General features: G+C 45.5%; 1 protein-coding gene across 4 annotated transcripts in view; it reads right to left on the reverse strand.

Moving 5' to 3' along the window:
• TTLL5 (tubulin tyrosine ligase like 5) overlaps positions 1–20,261 on the reverse strand; it is a 201,221-nt gene that overhangs the window by 168,947 nt on the left and 12,013 nt on the right. For all 4 annotated transcript variants that reach the window (XM_060262953.1, XM_060262955.1, XM_060262954.1 and 1 more), the window contains exons 5-9: positions 19,062–19,168; positions 18,300–18,430; positions 17,141–17,223; positions 11,778–11,847; positions 11,004–11,088 (exon numbers count right to left, since the gene is read on the reverse strand). In XM_060262953.1, the coding sequence (XP_060118936.1) occupies positions 11,004–11,088; positions 11,778–11,847; positions 17,141–17,223; positions 18,300–18,430; positions 19,062–19,168 (476 nt within the window). The remainder of the gene's footprint in view (positions 1–11,003; positions 11,089–11,777; positions 11,848–17,140; positions 17,224–18,299; positions 18,431–19,061; positions 19,169–20,261) is intronic.

Below are 20,261 nucleotides of genomic sequence, written 5' to 3' on the forward strand. Positions count from 1 at the left end.
TAAATCCTAGCATTTATAATGGTGAAATGCAGGCTTGGTGAAATGCAGGCTTGGTGGAATTTAAGAGGGAAATGTTCCTTGGATGACACTAAATTGTTCAGGGTGGTGAGAACCAGAGAGGATTGTGAGGCACTCCAAAGGGATCTGTTGAGGCTGGATAAGGGGGCGTCAACATGGCAGATGAGGTTCAATGTGGCCAAGTGCAAAGTAATGCACATTGGGGCCAAGAATCCCAGCTACAAATACAAGTTGATGGAGTGTGAACTGGCAGAGACTCAGCAACAGAGAGATCTTGGGGTCGTGGTAGATAACTCACTGAAAATGTCAAGAAAGTGTGCAGTTGCAATAAAAAAGGCCAATGCCATGCTGGGAATTATTAGGAAGGGAATTGAAAACAAATCAGCCAGTATCATAATGGCCCTGTATAAATCGATGGTACGGTCTCATTTGGAATACTGTGTACAAATCTGGTCACGCCACCTCAAAAAGGATATTATAGCATTGGAAAAAGTCCAGAAAAGGGCAACTAGAATGAGTAAAGGTTTGGAACACTTTCCCTATGAAGAAAGGTTAAAACACTTGGGGTTCTTTAGCTTGGAGAAACGTCAACTGCAGTGTGACATGATCGAGGTTTAAAACATTATGCATGGGATTGAGAAAGTAGAGAAAGAAGTACTTTTCTTCCTTTCTCACAATACAAGAACTCGTGGGCATTCAATGAAATTGCTGACCAGTCAGGTTAAAACGGATAAAAGGAAGTACTTCTTCACCCAAAGGGTGATTAACAAGTGGAATTCACTGCCACAGGAGGTGATGGCGACTACAAGCATAGCCAGCTTCAAGAGGGGATTGGATAAAAATATGGAGCAGAGGTCCATCAGTGGCTATTAGTCACAGAATGTGTGTGTGTGTGTGTATTGGCCACTGTGTGACACAGAGTGTTGGACTGGATGGGCCATTGGCCTGATTCAACATGGCTTCTCTTATGTTCTTATGTTCTGAGTCTTGTTAAAGTTTTTCAGAGTGGATACAAAGTTTAATCTTACAGCTACGTCTGTAGGCCATCAGTCTTGATTAATCACTACCATCTCTCCAAAAAAGCAAAAATTCTGAATACTCTCTGAATCCTAAGAGGCTATAGAATTAATTTTTCTTCTAACTATCCTACTAGGGTATAGGTTCTAACATTGCAAGTATTTCCACAAATACAGTGAAAATAGTTGAAAACTTGTTACCTGTTTATGGTGTAAGTGCCACCCATAAACCCTCTCTATTCTTGGAAATTTTTAAGCAGTTTAAAGTATTAACTACTAACACACCTCTTGGCATTGTCTTACTGCTACTTCTCTTTAGATAGCACCAGATACTTGGCGTTTGTCCAAGGAAAAGTTTCATACATTTAAGACTGAATACAATTTTAAATCCTGCAACCCAGAGACAATATATACTGCCACCCCTAAGGACTAGAACTTGAGTTAAATGACTGCTAGCTGCTAATGGAATTTACTAAAGATATTTATTAATTAATTTATTGGATTTTTTAGCCAAATAATTAGTGATTGATTCCTACAATATATTTATATATATCAATTTATATGTATTTATATTCATAATTTCGGCACATCAATTAGTAAGGGGGAGGGATGGTCTGTTTGTTTATTAATGGTGCCGAAATCGATCAATTTAATATTATACTAGTTAATTGGAAGGGAAATTGAGTGGACTACTAAATTAATTATTTATGATAATTGGTTAACTAGCAGCAAGTATTGGAAGAACAGATAGGGGAGGATAGAGTGAAAGCCAGGTGAGGATAACTGGGAACAACTGTGAGGAGTATACTACGGGTCCACTCCAAGTGAGTGCAGATGTTGGCCCAGGGGATTCCAGTGCTCCTGGGGAGGGGAAGATATGACGGTGGGAATAGACAATTATATAAGGGAAGGAGACAGAGACAAATCAGTGCTCGGCCACCTTCCAGTCTATTGCCCATCCCAACGGTGGCAGGTAGTGGGCCTAAGAGGAAATGCTCGTCTCCGTCACTGGTGTTATGCAACGCCAGGTCCATCAATAATAAGACCTCGACCCTTAAGGAGTTCCTGCTTAGGCAGGACGTGGACCTGGCTTGCGTGACCGAGACCTGGGTGCGGGATGGAGAGACAGTAGCTCTCTCCCAGATGACCCCCCCAGGTTACTCGGTCTTTCACCAGTCACGGAGTAACGGGCGGGGGGGAGGGGTGGCATTACTCATACGGGAGGCTTACTCCTTTAGGGCTCTCCCGGCCCCAAAGATCGATGGCATCGAGTGTGTCGGTCTGTGGTGGGATGTTGGAGGGGGGTTGGCGATCTGGCTGGTGTACCGTCCGCCTAACGCACCAGCCAGCGCCTTACCATCACTATTGGAGGCAGTGGCGGGCTGGGCATTGGAGAGCCCAGGACTTATGGTCCTGGGTGACTTCAATGTCCATGTCGACGACACGGCCTCCACTCAGGCGATGGACCTAGTGTCTTCCATGGCGACACTAGGACTCTCTCAATTTGTTACAACACCCACGCATCAGGCCGGACACACACTAGACCTGATCTTTGCGTCTGGGATTTTGGTGAACGATATCGCAGATGAAGCGGTCCCATGGTCGGATCACCTAGCCCTTAAGGCCCGTATGGAGATGCCGCCCCAACCCTGTATGGGCGGTGAGCCTATTTTGGCTCGCCCTCGGGGCCTGATGGACCCGGAACGGTTCCAAACGGCCCTGAGGGACCCCTGGCCCACTGGCGATTCCCTCAATGACCTGGTGGAAGTCTGGCAAGATCAGCTATCCAGGGCCATCGACGAAATCGCACCCCGGCGCCCTCTGCGCCCTCGTATGAAGCTGGCTCCATGGTATACCTTGGAGCTACGCCAGCTGAAGCAAGGGCTCAGACGACTAGAGAGGCGGTGGAGGCATACTCGGGACGAAGTGACGAGAACATCCTATAGAACGTTTATGAAGTCATATGAGATGGCAGTCAAGACTGCAAAGAAACAATACTTTGCAGCCAAGATTGCATCTGCAAATTCGCGCCCAGCACAATTATTTAGGGTAATTGGAGATCTTATAACACTGCCACAAGGCAAACCAAACGTTAGAGAATTGGAGATAGGCTGTGAGGCATTTGCGAAATATTTTGCAGATAAAATCTCATCACTCCGCCAAGACCTACCTATCACATTAGATACAGTAAGTCAGACTGAGGCTCCGCGCCTGTCTTCGGATTTACTGCTGGACCACTTCGACCCACTCAGCCTGGAAGAAGTTGATGGAATTCTCTCCGCTGCTCGCCCAACAACATGCGATCTGGACCCTTGCCCCTCCTGGCTGATTAAATCTTGCCAGAGGGAGCTTAGATGTCCTTTACGGGACATCATAAATAGATCCCTCTTAGAGGGGCGTTTTCCAACGCCTCTGAAAGAGGCCTTGGTCCGCCCCCTCTTGAAAAAATCAACAGCAGACTCGGCCGAATTGGCGAACTATCGACCGGTGTCTAATTTACCATTTTTAGGTAAAATCATCGAGAGGGCAGTGGCGTTGCAGCTACAGAGATTTCTAGATGACGCTTCTGTCCTAGACCCGTGCCAGTCTGGCTTCCGACCGGGCCACGGGACGGAGACGGTCTTGGTCGCCTTAGCAGATGACCTCCAACGGCAACTGGATCGAGGCGGTGTAGCAGTGCTGATGTTATTAGATCTGTCGGCTGCATTTGATACGGTCGACCATCGGCTACTGATCCACCGCCTCGCCGACATTGGGGTTAAGGGGTCTGCTTTACAATGGCTCTCCTCTTTCCTCACGGGTCGGGGACAAAGGGTGGCGATCGGGGGTGAACGATCCCAGAGGCGCACACTAGACTGTGGGGTGCCTCAGGGAGCAGTCCTCTCCCCGATGTTATTTATTTATTTATTTATTTATTTATATTAAGATTTATACCCCGCCCTTCTCACCTAAGTGTCTCAGGGCGGCTTACAACATGATAAATTAGACAACTTCAGATTGAAACATTTAAAATACAATTAAACTATAGGTTAATAAAAGCAGGATAAAATAGGGTAATTAAAACCGGCGGCCTATAAATACATTTTGTTCCATCCAGGATGTTTTCATTGTCAGTTAATGTCATAGGCCTGCCGGAAGAGGACTGTCTTACAGGCCCTGCGGAATTGCCCTAGATCCCGCAGGGCCCGTACCTCTTCCGGCAGCTGGTTCCACCAGTAAGGTGCCGTTGTTGAGAAGGCCCGGTCCCTGGTGGATTTTAGACGGGCCTCCTTTGGCCCGGGGACTACCAACAGGTTTTGTGAGCCTGAGCGTAGTACTCTCTGGGGAACGTGTGGGGAGAGACGGTCCCTAAGGTAGGCAGGTCCTAGGCCATATAGGGCTTTAAAGGTGATGACCAACACCTTGTACCGGACTCGGAATATTACTGGCAGCCAGTGCAGACTCTGGAGCCCCGGCCGAATGTGCTCCCATCTAGGGAGCCCTAATAATAGCCGGGCAGCAGCGTTCTGCACCAACTGCAGCTTCCGGGTCCGGCACAAGGGTAGCCCCATGTAGAGGGCATTACAGTAGTCCAGCCTCGAGGTGACCGTAGCATGGATCACTGTTGCCAGGTCGTCACGTTCCAGGAAGGGGGCCAACTGCCTCGCCCGCCTAAGATGAAAAAACGCGGACTTGGCAGTGGCTGCTATCTGAGCCTCCATCGTCAACGAAGGCTCCAACAGCACCCCTAGGCTCTTGACCCTGCCCGACGCTGTTAGCGAAGCGCCGTCAAAAGCTGGCAGGGGGATTTCCCTTCCCGGGCCGCAGCGACCCAAGCAAAGGACCTCTGTCTTCGCCGGGTTCAGCTTCAGCCCGCTCAGCCTAAGCCACCTAGCCACTGCCTGTAACGCCCGGTCCAAGTTTTCTGGGGCGCAGGCGGGTCGGCCGTCCATAAGCAGATAGAGCTGGGTGTCATCAGCATATTGATGGCAACCCAACCCATACCCCCGGGCCATCTGGGCAAGGGGGCGCATATAGATGTTAAATAACATCGGGGAGAGGACCGCCCCTTGAGGCACTCCGCAGTCAAGCGTGTGTCTCCGGGACAGTTCCTCCCCAATCGCCACCCTTTGTCCCCGACCGTCAAGGAAAGAGGAAAGCCATTGCAAGGCCAACCCCTGAATCCCTGCGTCGGCAAGGCGGCACGCCAGAAGCTGATGGTCGACCATGTCGAACGCTGCCGACAGGTCCAACAACATCAGCACCGCCGAGCCGCCTTGATCCAGATGTCGCCGAAGGTCATCCACCAGAGCGACCAGCACCGTCTCCGTCCCGTGGCCCGGGCGGAAGCCAGACTGGTAGGGGTCAAGGACAGAAGCATCCTCCAGGAAACTCTGTAGCTGCAACGCCGCTGCCCTCTCTATAAGTTTGCCCAAAAAGGGCAAATTCGATACCGGCCGATAGTGTGCCAATTCGGTCGGATCTAACGTTGTTTTCTTCAAGAGGGGACGGACCACCGCCTCTTTGAGCGCTGATGGAAAATGTCCCTCCAGTAGGGATCTATTTATGATATCCCGTATAGGATATCTTAGCTCCCTCTGGCAGGTCTTAATAAGCCAGGAGGGGCATGGGTCCAATTTACAAGTTGTTGGGCGTGCAGATAGGAGGATCCTGTCAACTTCTTCCAGGCTGAGGGCGCCGAAGCTGTCCAAAACACAATCCGAAGACAGGCACGGAGCCTCAGGTCCACTAACTGTATCCAATGTGGCAGGGAAGTCGGAACGGAGCGATGCGATTTTATCCGCAAAATAATCCGCAAAAGCCTCACAGCCAATTTCCAATTCATTAATATTTGGTCTGCCCTGTGGCAGCGTTGTAAGGGTCCGAATTATATTGAACAGTTGTGCCGGGCGCGAAGTTGCGGACGCAATCTCTGCCGCAAAGTAAGTTTTCTTTGCGGCCTTGACTGCCATCTCATAGGACTTCATAACCTCTCTATAAGATGTTCGGGTCGCTTCGTCTCGGGTACACCGCCATTGCCTCTCTAGCCGTCTGAGTCCTCGTTTCAGCCGCCGCAACCCCTGGTTATACCAAGGTGTCGGCCTTGAACGAGGGCGCAGAGGACGCCTAGGCGCGATCTCGTCGATGGCCCCGGTAAGCCTATTATTCCAAGACTCCACCAGGCCATCGAGGGAATCGCCAGGGGGCCAGGGATCCCGCAGAGCCGTCAGGAACCGTTCCGGGTCCATCAGGCTCCGCGGGCGAGCTAAAATAAGCTCGCCGCCCAAACGGGGTTGGGGTGGGACGTCCACACGAGCCTTGAGGGCATAGTGATCCGACCATGGCACTGCTATAGAAGCAAGATCGTTCACTAAAACTCCCGACGCGAAGATCAGGTCTAACATGTGACCGGCCTGGTGAGTGGGTGTCGTAACTACTTGGGAGAGTCCTAGTGTCGCCATGGAAGACACTATTTATATGCGCCCCCTTGCCCAGATTGCCAGGAGGTTTGGGCTGGGTTGTCACCAATATGCAGATGACACCCAGCTCTATCTGCTGATGGACGGCCGGCCCGCCTCCCCCCCGGAAGGCCTGGATCGGGCGTTACAGGCTATCGCAACGTGGCTTAGACTGAGTGGGCTGAAACTGAATCCGGCAAAGACAGAGGTTCTCTGTGTGGGTCGCGGCGCTCCAGGGGGGGAAATATCTCTCCCGACCTTCGATGGTGTGCAGCTAAAGGCGGCGCAGCAGGTGAAGAGTCTGGGTGTCTTACTGGAGCCTTCATTATCAATGGAGGCCCAGATAACAGCCACTGCCAAGTCTGCATTCTTCCATCTGAGGCGGGCAAAGCAGTTGGCCCCTTTCCTGGAGCGTCGGGACCTAGCAACGGTGATCCATGCGACGGTCACCTCACGATTGGACTACTGTAACGCCCTCTACATGGGGCTGCCTCTGTGCCGGACCCGGAAGTTACAGCTAGTGCAGAACGCGGCGGCCAGGCTGTTGCTTGGTCTCCCAAGATGGGAACATGTACGGCCGGGGCTACGCGAACTGCACTGGTTACCGATTGTATACCGGGTCCAGTACAAAGTGCTGGTTATCACCTTTAAAGCCCTATATGGCCGAGGACCAGCCTACCTGAAGGACCGTCTCTCCCCGTATGAACCCCAGAGAGCACTGAGGTCAGTAGGAAAGAACAGACTGACTACCCCTGGGCCAAGACAAATCAAACTACAGAACACTCGCTCTCGGGCCTTTTCGGCCGCAGCCCCATATCTCTGGAACCAACTTCCAGAGGAGGTGCGGGCCCTGCGGAACCTTGATCAGTTCCGCAGGGCCTGCAAGACCACCCTTTTTAAATTAGCTTATGAATAACTGAATTATACTGATAAGAAGAAAATCCGCCATCAGCATCAACTAGAAAAGCGTCAAGGATAGCGTTATAATATGTTTTAGTTAATTGTTTTAATCAGGTTTTTAAGGTCAATTAATGTTTAATGTTTCTAATGTAACTGTTTTATTGTTGGTGCACCATTGGTCACCGTATTGTTAGCCGCCCTGAGCCTGCTTCGGCAGGGGAAGGCGGGGTACAAATAAAATTTATTATTATTATTATTATTATTATACATCAATGTTACTGTGCAGGGGGGAGGTGGTTTACATATAGGTAGGCCAAAAGCAGACTGAAAACCAGCTTTCTCCTTATGTGTTTAGGAAGCTGATCCAGAAGACCCTCTCCAGCCCTTCAGTCAATGAGGATAAAAAGTGGGTCACTTGGAACACTGGAGTATCAATCTGATGATAGAACAACTCCAAAACAAATATTCTAAAGAAACTCCTTTTCTGAAATCTGTCATTCTCCAAACAAAAGAAAGCCTCCCCCCCACCCCTATTGCCATATTTCTTCATGGTCTGGTCTGTATAATCTTTCATTGTAATTACAGAGCACTGAAATTCCTCTTCCAAAGAAAAAGTATCATCTTCAGCTTTTCTTAAAGGAGATTCACAAAGGAAACTCTTATGCCCTCTCAACAAGCCTAATTCTCTAATCTAGCAGATCAGTTGCGGCAGTTAGTTTCATCCTGGCCTAATTGATCAAAGACCTGCCAGCAGTATAAAATGCTGCTATTCAAAACTGATACACTTGTTATGAAAATGGGGGAAGGAGGTGGGTCAAGAGACCAACAGCTATTTGGGCATGCCAGGCAGGGGTTACTATGGTGGTGGTGGGGGGGGGGGGACTGGGCTGCTGTAACAGGCTCTGGCCACAGCACAGTCTATGAGGTAATGTGAATTCCTTGGCTCACAGTAAGTACCTGAATTCTTTGGAAACCACAGGAATCCAGCAGAGAAAAGGTAAATATCTCCACGGAGCCAGTGCTAATTAGCAAGCAGGACTATCAGAGGAGGGGGCACCAGGGGGCTCATGGAACAGGAAGGCAGCACACTGTCAGACATTACGAGGCTCTGATGCCTGCTCCTTCATTTTGGAACTCACACAGTTCTACAGCCGCATTCATCTCCAATCCCCCTCTCCTTCTTGGGCCCCTCAGAAACACATTTGGTTTTCTGTTCAATCCATTGTGCCTTCACAAAACAACTCTTTCTTTTCCTCTGGTTCAGCGCTAGTCTAAACATCAACAAGTGCTCAGAAGGGGTTAGGATCGAAATTACATCTCTTTAAGATTTGATATTTTATTTTAAAACTTTCCCCCCCTTCTGACTCCCAAACAAAGAAGAATTAATTGGAGGGGGGGCAACCCTGAACAGGAGTGCCCCCTGCTGGAAAATTATGCTCGTCTGTTACACAAACCATGTAATACCTTTCATTTTTTAATATTTAGACACCCAGCAAAACAAGCAAGTATGAGAGACAGTGACTTTTAAGCAAGATAAAGGGAGGAAGGGAAAAACAGTACACTCACTTTCAAAGAATATTTTACAAGAAACAACTATTATTTTACACCTCTTGTTTTACTCTGACTACAAGTAATTGGTTGTTCTAAAATAAACCACAAATGTACTAAAATTGCTCCATTTTGCAAAGTATTAACTTGTTTTCTTTCAATATTAACTCTAAGTACAAATGTGATATATATTTTTTTGTTTTAACCAATTTATTGATAGCATATGGTTATGCTATATTAAGCTTCGTTGCTATATTAAGCTGGTGCTCAGCTTCTGTACAAGACCCTAATTTTGGCAAGGGGGAAGGTGCTAAAAGGGCTTATTACAAATGCATCATCCTCTTCAAATTGCCAGTCATCAGCAGAGGAAAACAAGGGCTAGCAGAGCTGGCTCAAAAAGCAGTGCTGCCAGAGGATAAAGCATGCTGCTGCTGGCCACCCCTCCACTTTAGAGTAGCTAACCCCTTCTCTCCCCTACACATCTGGCAACAAGCCACCCCCAAATGGTGCCAGAATTCTTGCAGGAAACAGGAACTTCCAACCAGTTCAGGAAACCCCACAGGGAATATGTGGCTTGGGGGATAAAAGAGGGATGAAGAATTAGCTGCTCTGGCTCCTTGTTGAAAGCAACAGGGGTGGGGGGTGGGGTGAGGTGAGGTAAAACATGGGTGAGACAGGTAGCCACCCCCCCCCCAAAAAAAAATCAATTATCTGAGGTCATCATTACAGCTGTAGAGCTGACTTTGAGGGCCAGAATAATTAGTTGCTGAGGGCTAAATGAAGGTATACAAGAGACAACCCCTGAACCTGGCCAATCTTAGGTGATCAATGAAGTGTCACCATTCTAGTCATTCTACAACCAGTTGCAGCAACAAAGTTAACTTCTAGATTCTGGGACTTACACTATACATCTGCTCAACATTACTCCCATCACATATAGTATTGCTTTTTCAACTCCAGTGAATTGTTAAATACTACTTCGACTACTGAATGCTTCTTCTGAAGCAAAAAGTCATGAAAAGTTCTCTCTTGTGTTCAAATGGAAAATAGTGCTTGGTGAAGTACATAGAGAGGTCTCTTGGCAAAGACCAAATGTAAAGGGACAAAAAATTGAAACCTGGTGGCGCCAGGATCTTGAAAGCTTTCCCTTGTGCCTACGCACACAAATCCAGGAAGACAAAAAAACATTAGCAAGCTATGAAAGCCTCAAAGCCTACTACTGCCACCTGAAGGCTACAAGTAAGAAGAGACACATCATCCACTGAGTGAAATGTATTTGATATTTTCCCTATCATTATAGAGACCTGAATTTTGGCCAGTGGCTAAACGTTCTGAAGTTTGCAATCATAGCTATACCCTAACGTTCTGGGCCAGAGAACAGCAAAAAGACAAGGGCCAGAGCTTCTCAAAAAGTGAAAAAGGAAAATTTCAGCTGAGCCACTTATCAGCATCCAGTCCCCAACTCCAAAAGCTCTGCATAAATTTATGAAAATCACCAGGCGTCTCTTCACTATCTTAGACTTCAGGCTTGAATCCTACCTAGCACAAGTAGAGTTGTGGTAAAGTTTCCTGCTGCAGTCCATGAATCCAAAATAGTCCTCCATGGGTCACCTGATCAACCCATCCCAGGAAAGCCCTATAAGAATGAACAGCAGCCGTACAAGATAGATCCACTGCCCTTCCCTTCCACAAGCAGAAATAATTTGAGCCAGTTTGGTATAGTGGAAAGTATGCAGACTCCTATCTGGGAGAACCTGGTTTGATTCCTCACTCCTCCAGTTGCACCTGCTGGAATGGCCTGGGGTCAGCCATAGCTCTGGCAGAGGTTCTCCTTGAAAGGGCAGCTACAGTGAGAGTCCTCTCAGCCCCACCCACCTCACAGGGTGTCTGTTGTGGGGGAAGGAGATAAAGGAGATTGTGAGCTGCTCTGAGACTCGGAGTGGAGGGTGGCATATAAATCCAATATCATCTTATTCTTCAAAATAAAAGGGAGGCTAGGATCCAAGCTATAATTATGACAGAAGTCACACTCAACAGGGCTGGGGCACAAGGTTCATCATGAAACACAAAAGGTGCTACCTACCTGGCCAAACCTTCCTCATAGAGGTAAACAACAAGAGGATCATACGATGTCACCAGAACGTACAGCCGCACATCAAATTTGAAGTCTGGAGGGAGAAGCAACAGTGATCAATGTCTGCACATTTTTCAGAAGTTGTTTCTGTTGGGTTTTTGATGCAATTTCACTTCCTGTTGTCATGAGTTAATTAAGTGTTTGTATATGCATGCTGATGTTTAGCCAGTGAGTAGGTAGAGCCAATGAGAATGTTTGCACGTACTTCCGGCCAAGGCTAGGTGTCAATATGCATAGTGACCATTGAGGGAGAGCCCTAATAAGCTAATCCATATATTTGGGTGGTGGTCTAAGGGAAACCATTTGGTCAGTTTTATTGCCCTTTGTGTTAAGCCCTTAGATCTCTAAGCAGTCGAAGTTAGGACTAGATAGGATATTGAATCCTTCTTTGTTTTCTAGAAATCCAAGTCATACCTTTTCCTCATTAGTAAAGTAAACTACTTTGTATCTTAAGCTAAACCGTGTGCCTGGCTGTTATTCGTGGTTCTCTCCATGTTACTCTGCTAATTGTATATCTAAACCCCAACAGTTTCTAAAGACAGGGAATAAATATCACTAAATAATGATGTCTCCCATGTGAGGACGACACAACTATAAGTACTTACCACATTAAATTGCAGTAGAAACAAAACAGAATTGTTCTGTTACAGTCCAATAGCCCACCCAAAACCATCAAAGTTCTGAAATCTCCTAAAGCAGCAGAGAAATCTTATATAAACTCACCATCAATGAGGAGGGGGTTGCTGATATAGCGGGAGACCAGAATGTTTTCTTCCAGAGAAATCTGATTCGGCTATAGGAGATATAAAGCACATTCAAATGAGCACTAAAGACCTAAATTCAGAATGCCCAATTTCGTTATTTAACTACTGACCACTGAAAATAATTTTCTCATCTGACTGACTGCCTAATGCCAATTAATACTTCCCTGGCTTCTTGGTTAACCAAATCTTCTGGTGAAAGGGCAGTATTCTAATTATTCAAATAAGCATTCAGTGCAAAAAAAATTTTTCTCCCTTTCTCACAATACAAGAACTCGTGGGCATTCAATGCAATTGCTGAGCAGTCAGGTTAGAAAGGATAAAAGGAGGTACTTCTTCACCTAAAGGGTGATTAACATGTGGAATTCACTGCCACAGGAGGTGGTAGCAGCTACAAGCATAGCCAGCTTTAAGAGGGGGTTAGATAAAAATATGGAGCACAGGTCCATCAGTGGCTATTAGCCACAGTGTGTGTGTGTGTGTATAAATTTTTGGCCACTGTGTGATACAGAGTGTTGGACTGGATGGGCCATTGGCCTGATCTAACATGGCTTCTCTTATGTTCTATGTTAAAGTACCTGGAAAACTACAGGATGAGAAAAGTACACAGAAAGGACCAGGTACAGCCCAAGATCACTATGTCTGTAGCCTGCACATGGACTAGAATGGTATAGAGCTTATTTATCAAGCTATCAGTTTAATTTCTAGCAAAAGTAGAACTTTACCATAGGCAAAAAAAAAAGCAGCAGAAAACAAAAACAGAGACTAGAGTTTTAGTCAGCTTTTCAGAATAAGAACTAGTGCAAAACTGCCAATTCAAACTACATTTGTTAACCAATTAGTCTTTCTGTCAGTTATCAACAGCTACAATTAACAGGGCTACTCCTGAACACACAGGAAAAAATGCAAAGATCAAAGACACCCAAGTTCAAGACCTGCACGCATATGATAATTTCTATAGCAATTATCTTATTTCCAACTTCCTGAAATACCAGCACTGCATACAGAGACAAAGAGAGAAAGTTTATTTATGACAACCAAAACTGCTGTGCTTCCTCTTATGTCAACATTAGATGCAGAACTAAGAGACTGTGTCACCTTTTCAAGTATCTAGTATTAAACTATGTTTCTAGCAACAACACAGAAGGGAAAGTAAACCTGCATCTTGATCAAAGGGACAATAGTGAAGACACTTGACTAAAACCTACAATGCAATCCTATGTACACCTACTTTGGAGTAAGCCCTAATGAACACTGTAGGACTTCCTATCAAGACAATATCACACTAGCAATGGGAAGCAGCCTCTTTAAACACTATCTGAACTGCAACTAAACTCAAGGCAGATTGCCAAACTGAGCTCCCCTGTTCAGAGCTTTGAGCTATCATAAGAACTGTGACACCAATCACATTTGTCACACATAAAGTGCAACTCCTATGCAGACATGCAGGTGAAGTCTTCACAACAAGAATAAGCCACTGACTGCTAATAATTAAAAGTGAGGGCTGTAACATCTTCAGAATGTTTTATTTTTCACTATCCCTTAGGTTCTAACTAAAATATAACATGTCATCAAAGCAGCATTTTGAAGAGTATGTAGTGGAACTATTACCCCAAGAACTTGAACTTAGTTACAGTCAACTGGAAAACCACTCGTCATCCCTTAGTATCTCTCTGTAACAGAGGGGGGCTTTTCTACTCAATGAGATATTACAGAGCAGTCTTTGGATGGAGTAAACTTGACAGATCTTTGGGTTTAAAGTGCCTTTTTCAGGTTCTGACCCTTTGTTCACATACGCCTTCCCTTGAAGCAGAAGGCTTTTGTGGCTCTGGAAAGAGTTGCTTCATAAAAGTTGGCTTGCAGCTCCCAGATTCCGTGGGAAAACAGCCAGGCTGTGAACAGATGAGACAAGTTGGCCCTTTCAACATGGAGGGAAGATATGAGTGAAAAAGAAATGACTCATTATCCAGTTTTATAGAATGCCAGGAATACTTCTCTTATTAGCATTAACACACACACAGAGAAAACCTTCCATTTCATGGCTCCAGCCCAGAGTCTTGCATAACTGGTTGCAGGCAAGGTAACTGAAACAGCCAACCATAGATCAACAAGGTCTCCCATTTACCTAATGTCACCCTATCACAATGCCACCCTGAGCCTACCTTGGTGGGGAGGGTAGGGTATAAATTGAACTAATAAATAAATAAATAAATGAGCATGGGACTTCTATCATATTTAATCCCTGATCAGGTAGAGATACATCGCAAAATTCTCCTATATAAAATGATACTGCAAACAAACAACTCACCATATGATTATATTCTCACCACAGCCTATAACCATTTAGCAAATAATTACCTCTATAATTTCCTAAATATTCATATTATAAATTTCAAGATACTTGCCAGAAAGGTTTTTGGTTATCAAGGAGTTTCAGAAACTCAATGACAGCAAATCAGAAAGTATAGAGACCAAGCTTCCTATTGATTTTCCCAAAGCCCTATTCTACTGGATTCTACTAGGGGGATGGGGGCTTTCCAGTGTTTTGCACTGAGTGTCACATGTATGACTATCTGCCCACAGAAGTCTTTGGTGTATGCTCGATGCAAGGAGCTCCTGGTCCTCAGGGAACAAGTTCGTACCCTTGAGGCCAAGGTGACTGACCTGGAGAAGCAGAGAAAGTCAGTTAGGCATACTGACTGTATGGTGACTTGCCTGCCTGGTGCGAAGGTAGTGGACATTACGCGTGTTATAGATAGGCTCACAGACAGTGCTGGGGAGGAGCCAGTGGTCGTAGTGCATGTTGGCACCAACAATGTGAGGAAATGCAGTCGTGAGATCCTGGAGGAAAAATTTAGGCTGCTAGGCGGGAGACTTAAGGCCAGGACCTCCAAGGTAGCCTTCTCAGAAGTGCTACCTGTTCCACATGCAGGACTGGAGAGACAGGCACAAATTAGAAGTCTCAGTGTGTGGATGAGACGATGGTGTAGGGAGGAAGGGTTTAAGTTTGTTAGGCACTGGGATGCTTTCTGGAACAAGCGGGAGCTGTACAAAAGAGACGGTCTTCACTTGTCCTCAGATGGAAACAGGCTGCCGGCGTTTAAAATCAAAAAGGTGGCAGAGCAGTTTTTAAACTAAATCTTGGGGGAAAGCCAACAGGAGATGAAATGTCTCTGGTTTGGAAGGACTCATCTCAAAGAGATGAAGGGTTAGCTGTTACTTTTCTACCGGGTAATGGATCAGAGTTGTCCACTGAGATGTGACAAACAGTATGGAGTGTCTGCCAAAGTCTCGAGGCTTCAAGAGGGGATTGGATAAAAATATGGAGCTGAGGTCCATCAGTGGCTATTAGCCACAGTATATTATTGGAACTGTCTGGGGCAGTGATGATTAGTATTCTTGCTGCTTGGTGGGGGGTGCAAAGTGGAAGGGCTTCTAGACCCACTTGTGAACCTCCTGATGGCACTTGGTTTTCATTTTTTTTTGGCCACTGTGTGACACAGAGTGTTGAACTGGATGGGTCATTGGCCTGATCCAACATGGCTTCTCTTATGTTCATATTCTTTGTTGGAGATACACTCCTACAGCCTCCAGGAGAACTGATTTCCATCCCTGATTCGACAGCATTCACACAGATATCTTAAGTCCTCACACAACTAAATTTTGGGACTATGACATGACTAAGAACTGGACATATTGCACAGTCAAGATGGCAGGGTCCATTTTACTTGCTGTGCCAAGGTTCCCTCCTTTATTTCACTTATGTCAAAACAGCAATAACTTGTTCATAAACGATTTGGAGTTGGGAGTAAGCAGTGAAGTGGCCAAGTTTGCAGATGACACTAAATTGTTCAGGGTGGTGAGAACTAGGAGAGGATTGTGAGGCACTCCAAAGGGATCTGTTGAGGCTGGGTGAGTGGGCGTCAGTGTGGCAGATGAGGTTCAATGCAGCCAAGTGCAAAGTAATGCACACTGGGGCCAAGAATCCCAGCTACAAATACAAGTTGATGGGGTGTGAACTGGCAGAGATTGACCAAGAGAGAGATCTTGGGGTCGTGATAGATAACTCACTGAAAATGTCAAGACAGCGTGCGATTGCAATAAAAAAGGCCATGCTGGGAATTATTAGGAAGGGAACTGAAAACAAATCAGCCAGTATCATAATGCCCCTGTATAAATCGATGGTGTGGTCTCATTTGGAATACTGTGTGCAATTCTGGTCACTGCACCACAAAAAGGATACTGTAGCATTGGAGAAAGTCCAGAAAAGGGCAACTAGAATGATTAAAGGGTTGGAACACTTTCCCTATGAAGAAAGATTAAAATGCTTGGGGCTCTTTAGCTTGGAGAAACGTTGACTGTAGGGTGACATGATAGAGGTTTACAAGATTATGCATGGGATGGAGAAAGTAGAGAAAGAAGTAGTTTTCTCCCTTTCTCACAATACAAGAACTCGTGGGCGTTCGATGAAATTGCTGAGCAGTCAGGTTAAAATGGATAAAAGGAAGTACTTCTTCACTCAAAGGGTGATTAACACGTGGAATTCACTGCCACAGGAGGTGGTGGCGGCTACATGCATAGCCATCTTCAAGAGGGGGTTAGATAAAAATATGGAGCAGAGGTCCATCAGTGGCTATTAGCCACAGTGTGTGTGTAAATGTGTGTGTGTGTGTGTGTGTGGCCATTGTGTGACACAAGAGTGTTGGACTGGATGGGCCATTGGCCTGATCCAACATGGCTTCTCTTATGTTCTTATATCTTTATTTCTTGGGCCATAACCTATGTTGAACAGAGGCCCCACATGACTCTCCTCAGCCAGTATTTATATACAAACTGAGGTATGGACTCACATCACATCTGAAATTATTATCGTCGTCGTTTTTGAGAGCCAGTTTGGTGTAGTGGTTAAGTGAGCGGACTCTTATCTGGGAGAACCGGGTTTGATTCCCCACTCCTCCACTTGCACCTGCTAGCATGGCCTTGGGTCAGCCATAGCCCTGGCAGAGGTTGTCCTTGAAAGGGAAGCTGCTGTGAGAGCCCTCTCCAGCCCTACCCACCTCACAGGGTGTCTGTTGTGGGGAAGGAAGGTAAAGGAGATTGTGAGCCGCTCCAAGACTCTTCGGAGTGGAGTCCAATATCTCCAATATAAATCCAATATCTTCTACCACATCAACTGGTTGATAACATTACATCATGTAAGTCATACACAGCAGGAAAGTGTTCTCTGCTGCAAACTGAAAACCTTTGTGCAAGGAAAAAATGTTACCATGAACTTGCTAGAAGATGTCAGGGAATCTGTGTATGGTATACTATCGAAATACTTACACTGTTTACCAAATAGACACCTCGACCTCTAGAAGATGCCACAGGCTTCACTATCCAAGGTCCCCTGTCCTTTGAGTATGAATCTGGTTGAGTTTGAAAGAAAAATAATAATAAACAAACATGACAGGAACAAATGCTTTGCCAAAGTTAGCAGGATATTAACACAGAGAATGTTAACACACTACACAAAGGGAATTTTGAATATTGACAGGTATTTCTCAGTCAATCTTCAAACCTGGTCAGAATAGGCATGAGTATTCTTATTGTTCTTTCTGTCTCTCAGATGCTGGTAACAGAGAGCAAATAGCAGCTATTTTAATGAGATACGTAGTTCTTAGATATTCTCTTGGATGTCCCATTTCTCAGTTATATTATCAAGATGCTCAAAGCTAAGGGCTTGGATCGTAGAAACAAGTTCCATGTGCTCGTCTTTGCTGAAAAGTGTGCTTTCTCTACTGCTAAAACATCTATTTGCACAAGAGAACTGGTTTTCAGTGGGCCAATGTACAAAACAAAGTTTTAGCAGAAAAGGAACCACAGACTTATCTAGGGTGCACAGAACTCATTCACGGGATCCCAGCCAACCTCTTTAATCCATCTACCTTTGCATGCATGGAAAAAGCAACACATATGCAATACCTTTCTGTTTACTAATTTTGCCCAAAACACTGTTCAGATCTCAATTATAAGCTGTGGCTCAGAGTGGTAAAGCTGCAGTACTGCAGTCGGAGCCCTCTGCTCACAACCTGAGTTCGATTCCAGCAGAAGCTGGTCCAGGTAGCCGGCTTGGGGTTGACTCAGCCTTCCATCCTTCCAAGGTTGGTAAAATGAGTACCCAACTTGGTGGGGGAAAAGCGTAATGACTGTGGAAGGCAATGGCAAACCACCCCGTAAAAAGGTCTGCCGTGAAAACATTGTGAAAGCACCATCACCCCAGAGTCGGAAACGACCAGTGCTTGCACAGGGGACCTTTCCTTTCCTTCAGAAGGGTTCGAGTCAGGAGTTCAGCAGAAATCTCTTCCAAAAAGGGTTTTGCTAGTGTCTTTCCCCTAAAACATCACAAACAATATGCACTTGGAAGCAAGAGTTGGAACACAAGTCAAGAATGACTGGCCCATATTTACACTGCAGCTGACTTCACACAGAGTCAATCACTTACTACAAAACTCTTGGTATTCAGCTGGGAGGATGAAGGTCTGAGGCAGGACATGGAAAGTCTTGAATCCATAGGTCTGCTGCATTCGATTGATATTCTTGTACAATCTGTCCTTTCGAGTTAATTCATAAGACCTGAAACCATGAAAGGATAGTTTTCTGATGCCACCTTTTTGTGCGGGTTTTCAGGAATCCACAGTTACTTTAATATCTGAGAACCTGATAAGCATGAACAAATTGGACTTGTACAGGTTCAACAGTTTGCTATTTTTCTGTTCTCACCATAAGTATACATACAATTTTGTTTGCCATTCCAATTTCTCACTGACTGACCACTTTGTTTCTATTGAGGGCACCCTGAAGGATTAGTACTTGTCTGCCCAGCTTGAACAACATGAGCTTGCAGAGAGGGGTTTTGGTGGGGGCTCCTCAGCTTCTGAATTCCATTTCCCTAGTGGTTCACCAAAGCCTAAATAAAAACCTCCCTTTGTGCAAGCAGTTAAGCAATAATTTAGCAATTGTATTAGGCATCTGTTTCTTAAAGCAATGTTCTCATAAAGCTTGCTACCCAGCCTGAGCCCCTGAGAAATGGTCAGTAATAACCCTAAATAAACAAATTTCATTTGTTCCAACTTTCTACATAATCTACGAGACAAGTCAAAGCATAAACAGTAATGACCAAATCATAACACTTTAGTGGAACCTGCAAGTTACACTATCTTCCCAACTTTCCACGGACGAGTTACATTCACTATACATTCCTTACCTGGGAAAATGATTGACTTTTTGAATATCTGTGAGCGTCCGTAGAACGTAAGGCTTCAAGTGGGATCCTGTCCACATTAGATTATACTCAGTGCTGCTGGGATGCACCTGAGGAAAAGATAAAGAAACAACATGTAAAGAGGACATGTTCATGACCATGAAAAACTGAGCATTGTATGCCTTTCTGTTCAGAAGTCAAGGCAAATTCTCAGAGAGATATCTATTTCCCACCTATGGCCTTAGTTTTAGGAAATCCCATTCCTCATCAAATTCTGTTGCAAGCTATGGATTAAAGGGTAAAGGTGCAAGCACCAGTCATTTCCAACTCTGGGGTGATGTTGCTTTCCCAACGTTTTCATGGCAGACTTTTTACAGGGTGGTTTGTCATTGCCTTTCCCAGTCATTTACACTTTACCCCAGCAAGCTGGGTACTCATTTTACTGAACTGGAAAGGATGGAAGGCTGAGTCAACCTTGAGCTGGCTACCTGAACCCAGCTTCTGCTGGGATCAAACTCAGGTCATGAGCAGAGCTTGGACTGCAGTACTGCAGGTTACCACTCTGCACCATGGGACTCTCAAGCTATTGATTACCTACATACATTTCATCCAAAGGTCTCTTTCCAAATAAAGCAATTTCTCTTTTATGGAACACCCAAGCAGTAGGTTTCAGGAGCTGTACCCAAGCAGTAGGTTTCAGGAGTTTAAAGCTGGATGATATACAGGTGAACAAATCCCATATTATATGGCTATTTTATTAGATCCTGTAATAATGCTGCTTGAGAGGATATGAAGTCACAGCTAACATCTGCAAAGCTAACTTCCTGGACATAGATGACTATCAGTGTGTCTTGCTTTCCCTGCTGTCAATTGACACCTATAAATCACTGTGATAGACTAGGAGTCAGAGCAATACAGAGACTAAAGGAATAAGCTGAGATCTGGAGGTTGCCAGTTTAAAAAGAAGACTGCAGATTTATACCCCGCCCTTCTCTCTGAATCAGAGCAGCTTACAATCAATCTCCTGTATCTTCTCCCCCGCACAACAGACACCCTGTGAGGTTTAAATCTCCATCACAAACTCATTAGGTCAGGGGTCTATCCATGGGTGTCATGGTGCCCAATGACACTTTCCAGGTGCTGGCCAAATATTTTTAGAAAATGGGTGAACCCAGGTGGGGCTTTTGCTCAGCAGAACTTCTG

This window comes from Heteronotia binoei, chromosome 21 (genome assembly GCF_032191835.1).
Source record: "Heteronotia binoei isolate CCM8104 ecotype False Entrance Well chromosome 21, APGP_CSIRO_Hbin_v1, whole genome shotgun sequence".
NCBI classification, from domain to species: Eukaryota; Metazoa; Chordata; class Lepidosauria; order Squamata; family Gekkonidae; genus Heteronotia; species Heteronotia binoei.